General features: G+C 37.4%; 3 protein-coding genes and 1 long non-coding RNA gene across 4 annotated transcripts; 1 reads left to right on the top strand and 3 right to left on the bottom strand.

The window, feature by feature from the left end:
• Positions 1 to 278: 278 nt before the first annotated feature.
• Positions 279 to 3,822, bottom strand: BON2 (Calcium-dependent phospholipid-binding Copine family protein). The gene is made up of 16 exons (NM_120812.4): positions 3,402 to 3,822; positions 3,278 to 3,325; positions 3,015 to 3,163; positions 2,882 to 2,930; positions 2,744 to 2,800; positions 2,458 to 2,646; positions 2,247 to 2,381; positions 2,103 to 2,164; positions 1,899 to 2,001; positions 1,707 to 1,821; positions 1,545 to 1,621; positions 1,334 to 1,471; positions 1,085 to 1,249; positions 884 to 997; positions 697 to 793; positions 279 to 619 (listed from the first exon to the last, which is right to left on the bottom strand). Exons 1-16 carry the CDS (start codon positions 3,549 to 3,551, stop codon positions 507 to 509), a joined length of 1,761 nt encoding a protein of 586 aa, NP_568180.1. The 5' UTR covers positions 3,552 to 3,822; the 3' UTR covers positions 279 to 506.
• Positions 3,823 to 4,570: 748 nt separating this feature from the next.
• Positions 4,571 to 10,433, bottom strand: ML4 (MEI2-like 4). The gene is made up of 14 exons (NM_120811.5): positions 9,717 to 10,433; positions 9,222 to 9,307; positions 8,896 to 9,124; positions 8,430 to 8,818; positions 8,158 to 8,316; positions 7,947 to 8,060; positions 7,711 to 7,856; positions 7,509 to 7,591; positions 7,015 to 7,413; positions 6,037 to 6,694; positions 5,855 to 5,939; positions 5,680 to 5,748; positions 5,394 to 5,573; positions 4,571 to 5,190 (listed from the first exon to the last, which is right to left on the bottom strand). The coding sequence occupies exons 2-14, from the start codon at positions 9,297 to 9,299 to the stop codon at positions 5,056 to 5,058; spliced, it is 2,724 nt and encodes a 907-aa protein (NP_196346.1). The 5' UTR covers positions 9,300 to 9,307; positions 9,717 to 10,433; the 3' UTR covers positions 4,571 to 5,055.
• Positions 10,434 to 10,974: 541 nt separating this feature from the next.
• On the top strand, positions 10,975 to 11,234 carry AT5G01385. Its single transcript, NR_142501.1, has one exon. It is a non-coding gene; the product is annotated as an other RNA (long non-coding RNA).
• A 3,457-nt stretch (positions 11,235 to 14,691) lies between these two features.
• Positions 14,692 to 18,717, bottom strand: EMS1 (Leucine-rich repeat transmembrane protein kinase). The gene has a single exon (NM_120810.3). The coding sequence runs from the start codon at positions 18,457 to 18,459 to the stop codon at positions 14,881 to 14,883; it is 3,579 nt and encodes a 1,192-aa protein (NP_196345.1). The 5' UTR covers positions 18,460 to 18,717; the 3' UTR covers positions 14,692 to 14,880.
• Between the last annotated feature and the right edge of the window lie 1,127 nt (positions 18,718 to 19,844).

The raw sequence follows: 19,844 nt of genomic DNA, 5'->3' as shown, positions 1-19,844 counted from the left end.
TTCAATTTTATGATAATTATAACACAATACGTATATATAAACAAAATTTCAGATTTAGTATTATGAGATTAAAAATAGATACTATATAATAGAATATTTATATTTTAAGGTCTCGTTTTGTTGCTGTAATAGACAGTATCTGTTTCAGCGACAAGTACGGTAAAGAATAATCAACGGTCACGTTTAATAAAAGTTAGACTTAGAAAGTCCACCTAAATCCCAACCAAATTAAGAAAGTCAACAACTATATATGTTGACCGTTGAAACAGTACATATCTATGTGAATACGCCCAAACCAACTAATAATTTGGCATATATAATAAATTATGTTTTTGACAACAAATATAATAATGAAGAGTGATGAGATATAATTTGACGTGGAATACTGGAAAACGGAAAAATTCCAGACAATATAAAATCGAAAAAAACAAAAATAAAAGCCAAGATAAGACGACAGCGTTTATAGCTGTGACTGACTGATGTATGTACAGTGTTGAGAGTGTGGATCAAGTAGAAGATGGAGTAGTGGTGGTGGGAGTAATATTACGGTTTCTCATATACGTCAAAAATTGTGTTGGCAATTCTGCTAGAAGTGCTTCTACCACTGAGACCTCTCCATCTGCAACAACAACAACAACAACCACAATGATCAGAGACCAAAACTCTGCCTGACAAATCAAGAAACACGAGACTCACATTGTATGTCTCGTAATGCAACAAACTGGACGATATCGCGCGATGCTATTCGACCACTGGAGCTCTCTAATTTCTCTCCTTTATCTCCATCTAGTACCTATACAAACAACCAATACATAAACCTTGTAAGAATCTATTTCAAGAAGTTTTTCAAATGAAGTTAAGCATAACGTTTTTGTTTAAGAACCTCCATTTCTTTATAGTCAGCTCCTCCGACTCCAACGATGAGGATTGATAATGGGAGATCCGATGCACTGACAATTGAGTCTCTCGTTTCTTGAAGATCTGTTATTACTCCATCCTACAAAAAAACCGACATGGTATTTTCATATAGATAAAAACACAAGAATCAGAGGAAAATCACACGTCTTGTTGTGTATAAACTCACTGTGATTATTAACAAGACGTAATATTTCTTTGCACTTTGAGCGAGTGAATCGCTTGCGATTGTTGCAGCAGCGTTGATTACAGGACCAAATAGAGTAGGTCCTGCAAAAGAGACATTGAAGAGAGCGCCATTGTAGGCATTCATGATTCCTTGAATTCCGTCTACCTGAGAAACAATCAAATAACAAAGATTAATTGAGAAATTTTGATACAAAAGTTAGTTCAATGTGAGTAGGATTTGTTGCAAGACCTCGCAATAAGTACTGCTTCCGTTGAGGTTAAAGCAATGTGAGACCGGGATGTCGATTGGACGAGCTCCAAAACCCCATGCGGGAAAGCGTTTGTCCGAGTCATAGAACTGCAACACTTCTCCAACTTCAACTATTGCCTGAATAGAAAGAAGAAAGATCACACACAGTCACCAGCTTCTGCAAATTAACTTGAATAGATCGAGTTCTTACTCTCTGGTAGGCATTTAATCGTCCTGTAGGATCAATGTAATGCAAGGAATCTGGCAGGCGAGGATTTCCATTTGAAGCTGATGGAAGAAGGGACAAATTGGATTAGTTTAAAGAGAGAGAGAGAGAGTCTAGAAAAACTCTGCACTTTTCAGATCTTTTTACCTGTGAAATCAATTGCAACCATGAAGTTCAATTCAAATCCAGAAGCCAAGTATTCTAGGAATGTATGCTGGACGGTTTCAGTAAACTTGTCAACGAAAAGCTGGCTCTTTAATACCTGAAATAATGCTAAATGTTATCAGAATTCTCGCATTTTAAATTGTGTAAAAACCTCTTGTTGTTGAAGGTCTATACCCTATCTTCATGTTTATGTCCAACACCAGTAGGTAAGGCTAAATTGATTCCTTGGCCAGCCAAATGAAGCTTTTCTAAGTCTGACAGTGATTTCTGAACTTTTCTGGCAAAACCAATAAGATACAAGAATCATCTCAGCTTCAGCAAATCATTTTCATATCTCAACCAAAAAAGAATGCAAGGAACTGAGATTTTGTGACTAACCCTATCAGATCGTGATTGCCATTGCCATTGAAGTCTAAGCACTCTATTACCAGTGGGCTGTCCTGCAAGATTACAAAAGAGAAACTAATACATCTTCCTGGTCAGACAAAACTCAGATATAATAAACCCCTTTGGTTGGTTTACCTTACTCCCCACTTGTTGAACACTTAGAGAGACTGGTTTCCAAAGTGGATTGGGATCATTCTTTAAAACTTCTGTTTTAGAGACCGGGATTGGAGTCCCGTGCTCTACAATCTTAGATATCACCAAAAACGGGTCCTGAGCATGAACAACAACAGTGTTATATTCATGTCTGAAGTATACTGAGATAAACTGGTCAAAGAGTATAGCTTACACTTTTAGAGAAAGTATCCTTTGATTCCAAATTCAACCCCCTAAATACAATCTCTGTATTGGTCTTAGAAGCTAAAGACTCCTCAGCATGAACAATAAGCTTTCCATTATGTTGTGGCTGAGTCTGTGCAGCAACACCTTCTTTACGCATAAGTTCTAAAGCAATCGTCCTATTTGATTTGGTAACCACCTGCACAGTCAACACAACATCTAAATCAAACTAATCTATAGCAAGTTTATCTTCTCTTCCTTACACTAAAAATGATGTAATAGAGAGGTTGGCATACCTCGGACAATGTACATGTTGCCTCACCGAGAAATTGCTGTTCGTCGAGCTTAAGCAACTGAAAACATTAAAAAAAAAGTGTAACTTATATTAAGACTACCTAGTGACAAACGAAAAGATGAAAAATTTTGGCAGATACCTCCTCCTTAGAATTTTGAAACTGAGTGTCAATATCATAGACACGAAACCTGTGCAGCAAAAGGTGTTAAAGTTGATTCCTTTTCCTCAAGTTTTTCACACATATAACCGAGGTTTCAAGGAACTTCACTTACAGCAATGTTTGCACAATCTCGAACTGATAACCAATAGTAAAATTCTTAATCCATTTAGGATTCAAAGAATTCAAAACAACTTCACTACGAAACAATTCAGCAAGTGTTCCATCTCTTCCTTTTGTATAAACAACCACCATTGCATCACTCTGAGATATAACAACCAAAGTAATGATATAAGCTTATATACACTATCCTTGAATCAAACCTATAACACTTAATTGGCTCCAGGAATATCAGTTTTCTGGAAGAAAAAAACGAACCTTTGAAATCACGTCCCGGTCTCGCAAATTGGAAGCAGAGAAAGATAACTGCGAACAAAGAAAAAAAAGATGAGTGAAACTAAAAATTTCAAGTCTTGAAGAAGGGAAAAGGGAAGAAACAGACCTCGATCTGAGAAAAGAGGCCATTGTAGCCACGAGACTTGAGATAGTAGTCAACGGCGTCGTTAGGAGTGGCGGCGGAGGAATTAGCCCCACCACCAACACCGACCATTCCTCCACCAGCGTAAGAGCCATCAGACCAACAGCTTCCCATTAGACGGCGAGAGTCTCTTCAGAACAAAAAAAGAGGAGGAGGAGATTGGGGGGAGACGAACAAGGAAAGAAGAGGAAAAATCAGGACAGTGAATTAGATGGGACCCACCTTTGTTTTTCCAAGTCGACGATCTGTCTTGACTCCATTTAATTTCCTTTTATTGTTGTTTTGAAATTATTGACAACATAAAGAATTAAGTATTCCCCAAATTAATTAGTGTAGGTTTATGTTTGATTAGTGGAAAACTAGATGGTCCATATGTATTAAATTGGCTGTAAGATCACGTGAATATATTTACTACAACCGGTCTACTTGTATATATTTTGGTCCACATCGGAAAATTGTCTTAGTATCAGATTTTTGAATTAAGCCGACGTTTAAGAGATAATTTTGTTTATAGTTCTATGGGAATAAAAGTATTTTTAAAAAAAATATATTTTATAATGCGGTGTGACTGTAATTGAAATAGGAACAAAGAAAGAGAGAACGCATCTTTTAGAGGGAGACGTGAATAATAAGACACACCAATTTTACGTAATGACCAATTAAAAAAGATTTCGCCACCAGAAAGGCTAACAAAACTTTTTCAAAAGCATAATTACTACTGGACTACATATATAGTAACTTTTTGTTTCTATAAATATAACAAGAATAACTATATAGTATTATAGAATATAGTTCATGAGATCGGTTCCTTATCCAAGAGAATCATCAAGTATGTGTTGCAGACCAAACCCAGTTGCTTCTTTCTTTCCAAAGCCTTATAATGGATGGATACAAGAGCTGGACTGGAGAAGGAGCCAAGGAGGTCCTCCACTGCCATAAATGGGCCACTTACTCTCAGGGGCCAAAAATGTATCCAACCAAGAATTCTGATAGTCGAAAATTTAGAGACCAAGTGTCTTAGTAGTATTATTTATTCCAAGAGGAAGCCTTAAACAACTGACTGTGTCAGAAGCTTATAAAGTGACCGACTAAAGATTCAAAGAAACACTAAAAACCAAAAGAGAAGAAAGCAATGCCAAAAACTTCGCCCTCAAAAGGGTTTACATAAATGATATTATATGGTCCCAAGCCACGGGCGAAGAAACTGAACACATCGTACTAGGTTGTTACATTTGTATGCAAAGTACAAAGAAAAAGATCCTTGTAGACACAACCCAACAATTTTTTAAGTAAAACAGAAAAATAAAAACTTAGAAAGCAAAAAGAAAAAAAAATCAAGCAAGGTTTTCTCTGGGAGGTTTAGTGATACAACAAAACTTGTGAAGTAACCTGAAGGAGTTTAAAGGGACCAAGACTTCAAAAACTTTCTCCTCTGCAAAATGAGTTTTCTCAGGTAATTTACCACACCCCCAAGGATTTACAGAGCTGTGGGGTTGTCAACGATATATATATATTTTACCTTGTGTTAATCTTTTGGGTCTCTTTTCTTTTACCTCTGATACAAGACGCCTAAAAGGGTTAGTCTGGCTTACGACATGAAAACTGTCTGGCTTATCGGTTACATGGAGTCGTTCCCATTTGCAGGTTCGTCTCGGTTATCAGAGCTACTGCTAAAGTTGGTGTAGTTCTCGATGCTATTTGTTCGATGCTTGCCTGGTCTTGACCGGATGTTTGAACCCATTGGAAATGGTTCCTGCACATTTACAAATGCAGTAATCTCTCATCAAAAACAGCTAATTGAAAGGGAAATAGGTTCTCTCATTAGGACCAACTATGAACCTAATTTATGTGTGTCACGCTATAGTGAATACATAACTACCAGATGATATGATTACTTGCAACAGAAAGAGGTTATAGTTTGAATAAGGATATCAATTGAGCCCTTGTCTTCCTTACCTGATCACCAGCATTTGGACCAGCAGTGTGGAAGAGAATAGGCCTGCAACGTTTGTCTTCGTTCATCAAACTTGAGTTCTGGAAATGGGCAATAAGAGCTGATTTCCCCTGAATCCGACCATATGCAAGCGATGCCACCTTCTCGCTGTTGAACTTTTCCCATTTCTTACCGTTGAATGCCTGTTAAGGTTTTAAACTTGTAACCAAACGCTTTTTTCCTTTTTTTCTAAAGAACAATGATACATCATCTACACAAATTGATCATAAAAAGGTACAAAGCTTATACCTTATAAAACGGAACAATATTTTCAGGTTCGATAAGGTTGATGAAAGCATATCCGACATTGCATTTATTCTGCAAATAGAAGGAAGGTTCATTTATATCGATGTAGAAAATACCCTAAGCTATAAGGCTGCATTAGACTCCATTAGATGAAAAAACAGGTAAGAGGCCTGCATACCTTGAAGTCAATTGGCAAATAAAGAAAATCATATGTTCCTTTACAGTACTCATCAATAGCAGCTAGGAGCATCTTAGAAGTATACCTAAACCATTACCAGAACAAAGACAAATAGGAACAAATGAGCAACATATAATGTTATAAAACAGGGAATAATAGGGAGAAAAGGTGAATTCACTTACTTATTAGGAATGTTCTTTATCATCAACGTTGTTCTACTGTCTTCCCCACGTAATATGCGATCTACATCAAGCTCATACAGTTTCTTTTCAGCATTACTAGAGTTAGATTCACTTCTTCGGTGAGAGAGATTCCTGTATCGTTCATTAGGCAAGTCAAATGAGCCTGACACTGAAAGCATTGGGCTCCTTCCAGTAAAGAGGTGAGGCATCTGTCGCGATGATCGTAATACAGCATTTTTTGAATTGGCCTCCATGCGATTCCCACCGACATGAGAAAAAACCTTATGAGAACCAAAATCCATTGGATGTGAGGGAGACGAGCCAGGAAATCCCATGCTACCGGGAGAACCTAAGTGAAATCCTGAAGATTCTGGAGATTCAGCTACATATGCCTGTCTTCTATCCCAAAAAGGTGAGTTTAATACCGGGGCAGATCCAATGTGGTGGTGCACAGGCGATGATGCCATGTTCACCATTAAAGGAGATGCTCTAGAGAATGCAGTAACAGGTGGGATGCGCTGAGAGGGAACGCCGTTGACGCGAGATGGTGAGTTAGGCCACATCATGCCACTTGACTGATTATGTTGCTGACTGTTAGAGTTACTCCATAAGTTGAGGTTACCACGATGGGATCCTTGATTTATGGGAGATCCTATGACTACAATAAGAAAATACAAATGAGCAAACGTTATTCCGATGCCGTTATTGTAAGAATGACAAGTTCTACACCCAGGGGGACAAGTAAACCAACTATCTAAAGGTAATACCTAAATTTGCATCCTCTGTCACCTTTCGTAATCCACTACTATTGGTTAGGATCAATATAAATATCCTTAATTAGAGATTGTACTCATGGATTATATTCTAAAATCTACAGTAAACTATTCTTCTTAAATTCACAATCATTGGTTACGCATCATCACTAACCTTAGGCAAGTGTATCAAGGTAGAATAGTAATAAGAAGAACATGTACTTACCACCTCCATTAAATCCATCTACTCCCACTCCACGAACATTGCTCATCATAAAGCCCTCATTTGCTTTTTGGCCATCGCTTACCATTTCAGAGAATGTCGTAGAGGATTTATATGGACTACCGCTTGCAAAGTTGTCAAGGTAATCAGGAAAATGAGGATGGAGATTTGGCATACTTTGGATCCCCGTTTTCGAATTATCAAATGGGTTTCCAAACTCCTGAAGACCAACAGGCTTGCTAGCTGAGATGACTCTTGCCGATGGTGGCAAACCAATAGGAACATCGAGACTCTGATGACGTTCAATGAAGGAGTTCATAGGTGACCCAACAGAATTGTGCATACCTCGAATAGATCCACCATCAATGGAGGTTGAAGCTAATATTCCTGGGAAATGTCTCCCTGAAACAGAGATGTTAAAGGATAGGTATGAGTTGTGACCCTGGATGTTCAATCATTGAGAAACGATTAATCATAAACCGTGTGCACTATCTTACCCATGTGAGCTGATGATAGGTTATTAAAAGCCATTTTAGGTAGACCCCCCTCACCATCATCTGAAGCGAACTGTGGCCAGAAACTGAAAGAAACAAAAAAAGTATGATGAATCCTACACATCATCACAGTTCAAAATATGGTAGTTACTGCATCAGACAGCCATTGACAAAAACTATGGCTGGAAGAAAAATCGATAACTACCTTGTACCCTCTGGACAGGTTGGTGCAAGTTTAAGCTGCCTCCCAGCGACCTCAAGTCCATTTAGTCCTTGAAGTGCAACCTTTGCCTTTCGAACATCAAAGAACTCTATGTAAACTTGTGAGTTCTCATGCATCGTTCTACGAACCTACAAACAAAAGAAGTAGCAAAGTTATAACAATATCACATAACCGTCAATATCATAAAGAAAGAACAAAGAAAACACTAGTAAGCAAACCTCTCTAATTTCTCCATATGAACTGAATATACCGTGAAGCTCTTCATTGGATATAGAAGAATCAAGATTATTTACCCACAAGGCTCCTTCGCTGGAGTTCTCTTTAGGATTTTCCTGATATCACAGAAAAGAGTAGTAAGCAAGACAGTAAAAGTGACAGGTACAACGCACATAGCATACAAACAAGGGGGATAAGAAGAGTGAACAACACCTTTGGAATAGAATAGCGAATATCAAGCTTCCTTCCCCTTAAGAGCCTACCGTGGAGTGCTCTTGCCGCTTTCTGAGCAGCTCTTATATCATAGTATGATACCATGATAAAGCCACGATTCTTGCCAGCTGTATGAAGAGCCCGAACATCTCCAAATTGCTAAAAAATATAAATATATCATCAATGAGAAGAGAAGACTACTGAAATTTCTAATACCGTGTCTTGCCATAATTTCGGAACCTGTAACCAGAAACGCAGGTGAAATTACGTACCTTAAAAAGGACCCCCAGCTCGCAATCTTCAATGCTGCTATCCACATTCCTAACAAAAAGTATTCTGGATAAAATTTCTCCTTGAGGATGCTCAGCAACAGTCGAAACATTGCTGCCTCTCTTGCCATCTCTTTGACTGACAGAGGAGAAAACATCTCCATCTAGTTCCATGCCACCAACACTGCTGAATAGGTCACAATCATCCAAATCATCTCCACCATTGGCACGAGACTTATGGACACCCTCACCAACCACTTCTGCAAAAAGATCATCCTCATCAGGAAGAAGATTTCCAATAGTTTGCGCCTCCATTTCTTCTAAGGACTCTGAAGGTTCTTCCTCGCGGTTTGCAGACATAAAGGCTAACTTATCACTTCTTGGTAGTCGTACTGCAAAAACAAGGGAAGTCATTAGAAAACCAACAATAACAAGTAAAACTATTTGCAAGAGTGAATAAGAAGCTTACATTTTCTACTAAATAGGTCAGACAGAGAGCTTGAGAATAGACTGCTCTCCCAGTGAGTATCATTTGTAGTTGTTCTTCCATTAGGGATAAAGGAGGGAAGCGCCCCAGACAAGCTTGATTGTTGAGAGAGCTGGTAACTGTCAGATGTCCAAGAACTAGTCGGTAGATTTGAACTTCTATCCACACCACCTTCAGGCATTGGATTGTTTTTCATGAAACCAAATTGTTTCTGCAAAATAAAACATCAAAAAGTCTTGAGAAAAACCGTTCTAAACATGAAAACACTTGTGCAGCGTATGTGGAACCAAAATCGAAGAAGGAGTTACCTCAGGAGTGATGCGAATGTCTTCATGAAAATGAGAAGGTGTAGGCACACCTCTCGGTTCCAATATATCAGATGGCATTGTTCCAGCTGACAAGAAATTACAAAGAATGAGACTTTTTAACTTTCTAGTTTTACCACCTCCAGAAACAAACATAAGGGACCCAACCCAGTCTCAAATGCCAGAATGTATTACAATTCAATGGATAAAACAGGAGCTTTCTATTACAAAACCAATCCAACTCAAAATCAAAGACACCAAATTAAGCAAATTCAAGCAATCTATAGGGTAAGAATTAGTTTGACTAGAAAAAAATATTATAAAGACACAAAATTCGGAATTAAAAACGCCATAAAACTACAATTAGCCTAAATTCAGATCTTTTAATAGAAGCAGAGAAGAACCAACTCCTACCAAATTCAAAAGTTGAGCACAAAGATAATCAATAACAAAAACCCTAATCAACAATTAACCCAACAAACAAAGACAAAAACTTACCAGATCAATTGTGCTTCTTCTCTTCGTAATTCGTCCAAAAGCAAATTGAAGCAGCTAAAAATTACTGAAACGGATCTCGTAAACCTTCTTCTTCTCTAAACTTCACGTGGCAAAAGGAGCAGAGAGACAGAAACAGAGAGAGAAAGAGTTCTTCTTATATCTTTGGCTTTCCTTTTTGTTTCTTTCTATCCAATCATCATCATAACCAGCAGAGAGAATTATATCTATATATAATTTCCAAAACAAAAAAAAAGTGAATCGGTGCTTCAATTTCAAATTCTGCTTCCTCTGACGGACACGTCGTGAATTCCAAACGAGCAAGTAAAAACTTTGCACGGAAGCAAAACCGTAATTCCGGTGATAACTCCGATTAGATTCCGGCACTCCCTCCAAGAGAGAGAGAAATGGAGAAAAGAAAGAGTTTGGTTTTTTTCGGTTAGTTGGATTACGCAACAACAAGGAAAAAAAAATGAATGGTAGAAACAAGACAAAACAACAATGAGAGAAAGAAAAAGATTTTTGCTACGCTGTTTCTGCCATGGATCTAGCGTTACGGTGTGAGCTTTTATCTCAACCGTTGGATTAGGATTACAATTTCCTTTTTTTAATGGATATATATATACATTTACGGACTCGCGACTGCAGTCGTTGGATCCTGGCTGCTCCTCGATCGGCGAATTATGTTTGTTTTTTTTTTCTCTTCTTGTGTTGATAATACAGAATTTTATACTTCATCAATTATCTTAAAGTTTTTATTAAATTAATAAATGAATGGATTCCCCATGCCAAATGTTTAGAAGATAGAACTTTAGCGTGAGTACAGATGTTAAAAACCCCCAAATAAAAAGTTTTTGCGTGAGAAAAAGGAAACGATAAAAACGCATTAACACCGACTAAAATGGATATACATACATTGAAAATAACGTTTTATTTGGTTGTTTTTAACAATCTTTTTTTGTGTGCTTGTTACAGTCTTCACGTTCTTTCTCATTCTTCTTTTTTCACCTACAACGAATCAGATAATATCTAGTGGATAATCATCTTTTGGAATATCTTTGGGATAAATATAATGATTTAGTTTCCTAATTAGACATTGCGTAATATAGTTTCCCTAGATATTTATTTCGCTTAATTTTTGTTTTATTTTTACTGAAATTTTTACAAAACATTTGTGGTTAGTCAAAATTAAGCCGAGTCGAGCCATATTAGCAATGATAAGCCAAGTTTAGTGTAGCAAAGCTGAAAGAGATAGGAAAGCGAAGTTGTTGTTGTTGTTGTCCGAAAATTTTTAATGGGCTAGACGCGGCGTGAAGGATTAGTCAAGGAATTTTTATTTTTTTTCTTTAACAAGAAAAGCATTTTTACTGTTTTAATAAGAAAACCAAGAAAAGCATTTATTCTTAAGACGCTCTTCTCAATACCTCCACGTGTATATCTTTCTATGGTTGACGTCAACAAAACAAATATCCTACGCCTGCTTCGATTCTCTACTCTCCGATCTCTATGCACCCTTCACTCACGAGCCGTTGGATTCGTCGAATCTCTTTATGGTGAACTCTTGAACACAAACAAAGTGTAGGGTATTGACACTAACATCAGGTCTAATCTAACCTAACCTGACCGGTTCTTAACCAATAACCGGTTATATAGCAAACCGGTTCCAGTTGTAGCATCAAGCTATCCGTTAACCAAGATTAGCAGGTAATCTTATTGTTTATTAATGATACTTAGGTCGTCATCTAAAGTTACTTCAAATGTAAACCACCGAAGCTACGATATTAATATTTGTCGTTGTTTTATAATCTATTTTCAAACGATTTCTTACATATCATGAAATTTGCTATTGTTTTAGGTTTTAAGTTGCTAATTGCTCTTAATGTTTTAGTCTACGTTTTTATCACCAATTTCTTTACACTTACCAATAGAGCTATATATTGAAGACATTAACAATTTACCTTCTTCTTTTTTGAAAACGATGACTCAAATGACACTATAATCTACTCTATATTAAATACATGCATCATACAATTACAAAGTACACATAAACTTTTGAATTTGGGTGTCAATGTATGACACCTAATATATAAAATGGATAACTATCTACAAATTCAACAAGTTTATTCCAATTTATCAAAATATTCGAACTCGTGTCTATTCTTGCGTACTAGAGTTTCTTGAAAACATAAGTAGCAATGTGTACTATATCCATCCATTGATCACATGCAAAAGTTTACCCAAATTATTTATTGCTTTTGTATTTTTCTACACAAATAAGCTTAGAAACAAAATTTTGCTTGCACGCCTTTAGGTACATGTAGGATAAGTTGAAGCGTATAACACGAGTCATATGACACACTAGACACGACTATATATCATTACGCGTATAATACGACGAACTTAGTTACAGATAATCATTGTTTGACAAAAACAAAGTTACAGATAATCATTAACAGAATTTGATTTCCTTTAATTAATTTACATAACATATCTTTGGGAGGACAAGGTTTGAGAGAATAGAAGAGCAAAGCAAGAGAAAATTAATTTGAAAATAAAACCCAACCAATAAAAATATTTATAACTAAAAAAAACTAAATTAAGATATCATTGAATAATTAATTTAGTAATCATTAAATAGTGTTTACTACAATAATGCATTAATTATTGACTTATTCACATGGTCCATGCGGTCTCCTATACAGGTCGTCGTTGTCTCTATAGATTTTCGTCGGTCTACTGACTCTACTCGACACACTAATCCCATTACACCTGTATATATAATCAGTAAATAGACTTTGTGTTAGCCAACATATGCTTTGTTTAAAATTATATAAAACTAAATAAGCAACATTGCAAGGAAGTAGCTTCAACAAAAAGAAACATTGTAAGTAAGTATTGTTTTTTCAAAACATTGCAATACATAATTATGATTACGGTTAGCCATGGGCTGTATCCATAGACCCGTGATATCCACATTAAATAGGCCTGGCCCGTACGTATAATACATAACCCACTAGTTATTTGATTGATATTATATTACTGATGAGGCATAAATTGAGATATTTAGGTTTGTGCAATAAATGCTTAATCCGTGAATTGTTTGGACAAAGTCTACGACTCCTATATATTTCACGAGACTTCATGTTTGTAGGTTTTTAGTTAGCGTTTTTTTCTATTGTTTTCGTAGTTAATTAGAGAAAACAAACCTTTTTACAAATTTTAAAAAGAAAAGGTTATATACTATATATATATAAATAATGTGGTTATCATTTCGTAGTGTAAATTATATGAACACGTTTGGCGACAGAATAAAAGAGCAAGTTGCAGAAATTTTGTATGTAGTCAATAACTAAAGAATAAAAAGAAGTGGGAGTGACTGTAAAATATAAAGCCAGAAGTTTGGACTAAAGATTTTTCCCTCTATTTACAATAATTATTTACTGACCACCATACTGTATTTCTTGATTTTGACTTGACATCAAACAGCTACATTCCAACCTTTTTTTTTTGCAATTTTATTTTCTTTATCTCATAAATGTGGTTTTGAACGAGAAAGGGCATTTCTGTCAATTTAATGTTTATTTTTAATTTTTGTTTGTTATTAAGGAATGTACATTGGTTTAGGATTACAAAAAAAGTTTGATTTTTTTTTTAATCATATTAAAATCAAATAATTTAGTATAGATATTGCCATAATATCCGAATCCGAAAAACCGAAACAAAGTCTACCCAGAAAAACTCGATCTGAAGTCAAATACTCAATGATCTTAAACTTCGAGATCCAAAAATTCAAACTTAAACTTAAAAAGATATCTGATAATACTTAATATATAAGTTATTTTTCGGATATTTAGTTATTTTATATATTTTTGCATATATTTAAGTAAAAATATTTTTTTTGGAAACTTTTCAAGTAATTTGATAGATTTGCGTATAAAATTTTTGTTTTCTAAATATTTAGGTAAACCCGAACCAAATCGAACTCGATATCAAAATCTTAAAATATCCAAATTAAGCCGAAAAACCTGAATATGAATAGCTCGATCCGAATACACGAAAGCCAAGACCTAGTTTGGTATTTGAAAACTGTAACGATAAAATTTGTTAATTTAATAAATTTCATTTTTTTTGGTGAGTGATAGGGAACAATGTCCCCTATTTTTTATTCAAACTAAAAGAAATTACAAACGAACATGACGCGGAAACGACATTCCGTTCCGGTCTTCCAACATAACCGAATAAACAGCATCCGGACAAACATAAAAAAACTGAAAACCAAGAGGTAAAGAAAATGCATAGTTCGCTAACTCATCCGCTAGACTATTAGTTTCCCTATACTTGTGAGAAATCCGGACTATCTAGTCCTTTGATATAAAGCCATAGCACATGCGTATTAGGAAGGACAGCGGGTGAGATTCACTTATCCCTGTCCGAAGAAACCCAACAACAACCTCCGAGTCCACCTCTAACTCTAATCGGGATACTTTACACTCCCAGGCCATGAATAACCCGTAGTATACACCCCATAACTCAGCAAGAGGTGTTGAGCATATCCCGATATTAATTGCAAACCCTCTGCGCCATTCCCCATTGCTCTCCTGTAAGACCCCTCCTGCCGCCGCTAATCCGGGATTGCCTCTTGACGCTCCGTCTGTATTCAGCGTGCACCAACCTTCACTTGGTCTACTCCATGAGATTAGTCTATCTTCTCTGCCCACTAATCTCCGAGACACTCCTACCACCGCATGTGCTTTAATAACTTCCCGAGCTAGGTCCATATAAAAAATGTTTGGTTTTCTTAGGTATCCATATATTATTTTTATGATTTTCTCGAATTGAACTCAGAAAAAATGAAAAAAAATTGAAACCAAATTTATTTAGCAGTACCGATGAAAACATTGCATATTTGGTTTTAAAGTTTTATCTTTGGGTTATAAACTTTTTTCTTTGGTTTGGTATAACATCAGTTTATTTCACACCTGATCATAAATTAAGTGCAATTAATTGGAAATTGGAATACCTATTTTTCTTTGTTCGACATTTAGAAGAAACTGAAGAACACTTACATTAACATTACAAATACAAACCCTACCACTCCCTTGTTTGGTTAGTACTAGCAGTTTACTTAAACAACAAGAAACAACTACAACATTTAAGGTTATATGGCTCATATCTCCTTAAGAGCCTTCAACACATCAAGCATGTTAGGGCGCTTAGCTGGCGTTTCAGCAAGACAAAGCATAGCTATCTGAAGCAGACGAAGCTGAGAGTTCTTCAAAGCCACAGATACGAGCAGTGGATCAATAACATCCACAGCTTTCCCTTGGTTGATCTTCTGAATCGCCCAACCAACCAAGTTCCCTCCTTCACTCTCCTTAAAGTCTGGACCGGTTGGCTCTTTCCCTGTGACAAGCTCCAATAGTATCACGCCAAAGCTATAGACATCTCCTTTGGTTGTGGCTCGGGCACTCTGACCATACTCCGGTGGGATATACCCGAAAGTCCCTGCTATGACTGTACTAACATGGGATTCACAGGCACTAATTAGTCTTGCTAGCCCAAAATCCGCCACCTTTGGTTCAAAATCACCATCTAACAGAATGTTGCTCGCTTTGATGTCCCTGTGTATAATGTGAGGGATGAAACCGTGATGTAGGAAAGCTAGACCTCTTGCAGCTCCAACTGCGATTTTGAGGCGTTTTGACCAGTCCAGAACCTCTAGCATCCCAGTTTGGTTCCTTAACCAGTGATCTAAGCTTCCATTTACCATATACTCATATACCAGAAGCTTCTCTTCACTGAAAGAGCAATATCCAAGCAAAGACACAAGATTCGGATGCTTCACTTTCCCTAGAGTCTCCATCTCTGCCATGAATTCTCGGTTTCCCTGCGTTTTGGCTTCACTTAGCTTCTTCACCGCTACTGTTTTCTCACCTGGTAAACAAGCTTTGTAAACCGTCCCAAAACCACCGTCTCCTATAATGTTCTTCTTAGAGAAATGATCTGTAGCCTCGACAATATCTCCTAAACGCACCTTCAGAAGCGGCTGCTCGAACATTGCTATATTGATGCTTAAAGGCTCCCTTGATCTGCTTCCACTTAAGAAATACAGGTTCTGATCAACAAACCCTTTCAATCTGCTTTCCTCCATTCGCTCTGGATCATCTCTTTGCTTCACTCTCTTTGTCATAGCCCATCTGCGCAGAGAGAAAACAAACACAAAAACGATGATCGTAAAGCCAAGCATGAGTCCTGCAATCCCCCAAGCACTCCTCAACTTAGTTCCCTCGATCTTGCAATCTGATCCAACCACTCTGCCACACAACTCTTTGTTCCCTGAAAGCAATGCCTTGGAAGGATCCTGACAAACACCATCACTCGGCACCTCTCCTCGCAGATTGTTCTTGGCTAGATTCAAGAACTCCAGATTGGGCAATCCACAGATCTTTGTTGGTATCTCTCCAGATAACAAGTTCTCAGAAACATCAAGGTACTCCAGCTGCGTAAGATTACCAAGTTCTGAAGGTATTTCCCCGGTGAACTTATTCTGCTCAATGTAGAGGCCGACAAGTTTTTCCATTGTAGACAGTTCTGATGAAAGCTCGCCACTTAGGTTGTTAAAGCTCAAGTCCATGTGTGTAAGCTCTTTCAAGTTCCCAAGAGAAGCAGGAACCGGTCCATCAAGCTTGTTCTTAGTCAAGTTTAGCTTCACCAAGCTACCTAACAAGCCAAAGCTTTCTGGAATATGGCCATTGAGCTGATTATTCGCCAAGTTTAATCCCTGCAACTTAAGAGAGTTGCCCATCTCCTTTGGAATAGATCCAGTCAGTGCATTTCCAGATAGATCCAGGATTGTGAGGTTGGTCAAACGAGAGAGTGAAGCTGGAATCTCTCCAGAGAGATGGTTGTTGCTCAGTGAAATCTCTACCAATACCAAACACTCGCCAAGTTCTTCTGGTATAGGGCCAGACAATCTATTGTAGGAGAGATCAAATATCCCATGGTGCTGAAGAAAGCTGAGATCAGGCATCTCAATCTGATGGAAATAAGCAGAGGGTTTTGATGGAATTGACCCGGAGAGATTGTTGTAAGAGAGAACCAGGCACTGAAGCTGAGCGAGAGCAGTGATTTTGTCTGGAATCTGTCCTTGAAGATTGTTGCTGCCTAGATCCAATGTAGTCAAAGAAGTACAATCACCGAGCTCAACTGGTATCTTCCCTTGAAACATGTTTGCATTCAGATTCAAGACAGACAAAGATGTGAGTTTTCCAATCTCTCTTGGGATTTCACCTGTTAACTGATTATCACTGAGAACCAACCGCTTCAGTGAAGCTGCATTACCAATCTCTGCAGGCAAATAACCTTCTAGACGATTATAAGAAGCTGTAAACTCCATCAAGTTCGTTGATTTCCAGAGACTCTTTGGGATTTCTCCTGTGAAGTTGTTGGAATCCAAGTCAAGTGCCATCAATGGAAGCTTCCAAAGATCCTCAGGAATAGAGCCATTGATCTGATTATTAGTAAGTAACAACTCTCCAAGAGAGGAACATCCATCAAAGACCTCCTCAATTGTTCCAGAAAGCAAATTCCCAGAGAGATCAATCGCCTCCAACGAACCTGAACCACAGAGCTCCCTAGGAATCGAACCACTTAACAAGTTGCTAGCTAGACTGAGATGTTTCAACATTGGACAATCCTCAATCTCATGAGGGATTTCACCTGAAAACCGATTGTTAGCTAACAGAAGTGAGTCCAGTACCTTCCATTTCCCCATCCATGAAGGCAATGAACCCGAAAGCTGATTCCTTTCAGCAGAAAACGTCAACAGAGGAATCTCTGAAAGCTCCAATGGCAAAGGTCCAGAGAGAGAATTGAAAGACAGCATCAGTGACTTGAGGCTTTTACAATTACCAAGCTCTGGTGGGATCAATCCAATAAGCTCTGCGGAGACAAGATTTAGTATACTCAGATTATGCAACTCTCCAAACGATTTGGGAATGGAACACTTGAGTGGATTATAAGAAAGGTCGAGCTTTGCTAAGTGTTTCAGTTTCGAAATCTCCTTTGGTAACGGTCCATTGAAGAAGCAAGAAGGTGCAGCAAAGTTCTTCAGCAACGAGATGTTACCAATCTCCGACGGAATTTGACCGGAAAATGAGTTGAGTCCCATGTAAAGATTGGAGAGGTTACTCAGTTTCCCGATTTCAGGAGGGATTTCGCCGGAGAGAGAGTTGTTGGAGACGTCAAGAGAAGACAGTGCAGGTAAGCTGATGAAGAACGATGGAGGAAGTGAACCGGAGAAGTGGTTGTCACTAAGGTCGAGGTAGAGAAGCTGAGGTAACTCACTGAGTAGCCTCGGGAGAAGTCCGGTGAGAGAATTTCCTGAGAGGTCAAGGGTTTGGAGATGTTTTAGATTCCAAATCTCAGGCGGAATCTTCCCGGAGAATTGATTTCCGGCAAGACAAAGCTCTCTAAGGTTCTTCAAACTCGAAATTTCCTTCGGAATCTGGCCTCTCAGAGACAAAGACGGTAAGGAGAGCGAGTTGACTCGTCCAAGCAGACACGTAACGCCAACCCAATCGCAGTGAGACGCGGAAGACGAAACGTTCCATGAAGAAAGGAGAGATGGGTTTTCTAGTGAGCGCTTGAAGGAGATGAGAGAAGTTGTTTCCGAGCTAAGATCAACAATGGCGGAACTCGAAAAAGAGAAGAAGAGAAACAGGAACAATGCGGTAAGAAACGCCATGTTCTTTTAGAGAAGGAGGAAGAAAACTCGGAGATTTAAAAGAGACGATTTTACAGAGAAAGTTTCAATTTTTACAAGAGCAGAGAAGAGAAATCACGCCATTAAAGAGAAAAAGGAAGGGTTTTTTTTTTAGGCGCGATAAAGATGAAGATGAAGATGAAGAAGAAGAAGAAGAGAGAGAGAAAGAGAAGCACGAAACTCACGTGACGTAATAAGACTTCGTAACGGCAATTTAATATTTCTTATTTTCAAGCTTTGTTTTGTTTGCGTGAATTTTTAAATATACATTTGTGATGATGAATAGTTATATATGGATGAAGGCATGGGTCAGAGTCTTGAGAGAGTACGGCTCGAATCTGCAGGAATCCCAACCACTGTGTACCAGATTAAAGCTGACGGGGTTTGTTTTCTAAATATTCGAAAGTTGTATGGTCAAATTGTAATTTTGAGTTTTTGTTTTGGCTTCTTTATTAAAAAGCTGGTCAAATTAATTGTGTATTTTCATTCATTTAATGTGATATCCGAAGATGCTTCAATCAAAACCAATTATAGATAGATTACAGCTAATCATTTTAGGGGGTGGTTTTATGTTTGGGAATTCTTGCATTTACTTTATAGCAGTAGATTTTGATTTATCTAATCTAACTACATATGTTCAGGCTTTTTTCATTGCGAACAAAAACAGAACAAAATTGTATAGTCATTATTCTTAATTTTTATAGTATACAAGTTAATTTTGCTTTCTTGTTTCGAAGATAATTAAGAAAGGGGGTTAAAATTAAGAAAACAGAGAATGTGGTGGTCCATTGTAAATTAAAAAAATGAGGAGAAAAAAGAGCAGAGTTCCCCCACATGTCTTCTTTCCCCTTTGGGAATGTTTAAGCTTTTTCCCTTTGGGATCTGTTTCCATTTTTCTAATCACATAAAGACTTTACCCCCATTAGATTATTAAACCTAATTAAGTGAATATAGTTGATTATAAGGTTAGTGGACCACTCTTTCTCATAAATTCATTATAGGTTGAACTATATAGAATTATTGATCCATGACATAATAATAAGTTAATAAAAAAAATGGTAATGTAATTGAAATTTAAAGTCATATAGACTAGCTCTGCAAATGAAGATTTCGAAGTAGCAAAGCCAAAAATGGGAATGCTTTTTGAAATTGGCGCATCACTGAAACCAAACCAGTTCGAGTCCAACTAATTGAGTGATAGCTTCATTTGTTTGTTTGTTTTTCGTTTTTTCTTTCTTTTGGATCCAAGAACTAATAAGAGTAAAAGTAGTATTAAGTTATTTGCAGAGGAAGAAAATGACTTGGACTTTGTGTGGTCAGATTTTTCTCATCAAGAGCTATAGAGAATCATTCATTATTACCTTTAG

Source organism: Arabidopsis thaliana, chromosome 5 (assembly GCF_000001735.4).
Source record: "Arabidopsis thaliana chromosome 5, partial sequence".
NCBI classification, from domain to species: domain Eukaryota; kingdom Viridiplantae; phylum Streptophyta; class Magnoliopsida; order Brassicales; family Brassicaceae; genus Arabidopsis; species Arabidopsis thaliana.
Note: the sequence above shows the minus strand (reverse complement) of the source record. Positions and strands in the feature narration are given on the sequence as shown.

Bases quoted from the DNA above. Each gene is read 5' to 3' on its own strand.
- BON2 (NM_120812.4), bottom strand. From the start codon at position 3,551: ATGGGAAGCTGTTGGTCTGATGGCTCTTACGCTGGTGGAGGAATGGTC. The intron at 2,382-2,457 runs GTAAGCTATACT...GTTCATGCTCAG, and splicing joins AGGATACTTTCTCTAAAAGT to GACCCGTTTTTGGTGATATC. The intron at 1,250-1,333 runs GTCTTGCAACAA...ATTGTTTCTCAG, and splicing joins GAAGCAGTACTTATTGCGAG to GTAGACGGAATTCAAGGAAT.
- ML4 (NM_120811.5), bottom strand. From the start codon at position 9,299: ATGCCATCTGATATATTGGAACCGAGAGGTGTGCCTACACCTTCTCAT. The intron at 9,125-9,221 runs GTAACTCCTTCT...TTTATTTTGCAG, and splicing joins ACATTCGCATCACTCCTGAG to AAACAATTTGGTTTCATGAA. The intron at 7,857-7,946 runs GTTTGCTTACTA...TTTTGTTTGTAG, and splicing joins CATATGGAGAAATTAGAGAG to GTTCGTAGAACGATGCATGA.
- EMS1 (NM_120810.3), bottom strand. From the start codon at position 18,459: ATGGCGTTTCTTACCGCATTGTTCCTGTTTCTCTTCTTCTCTTTTTCG.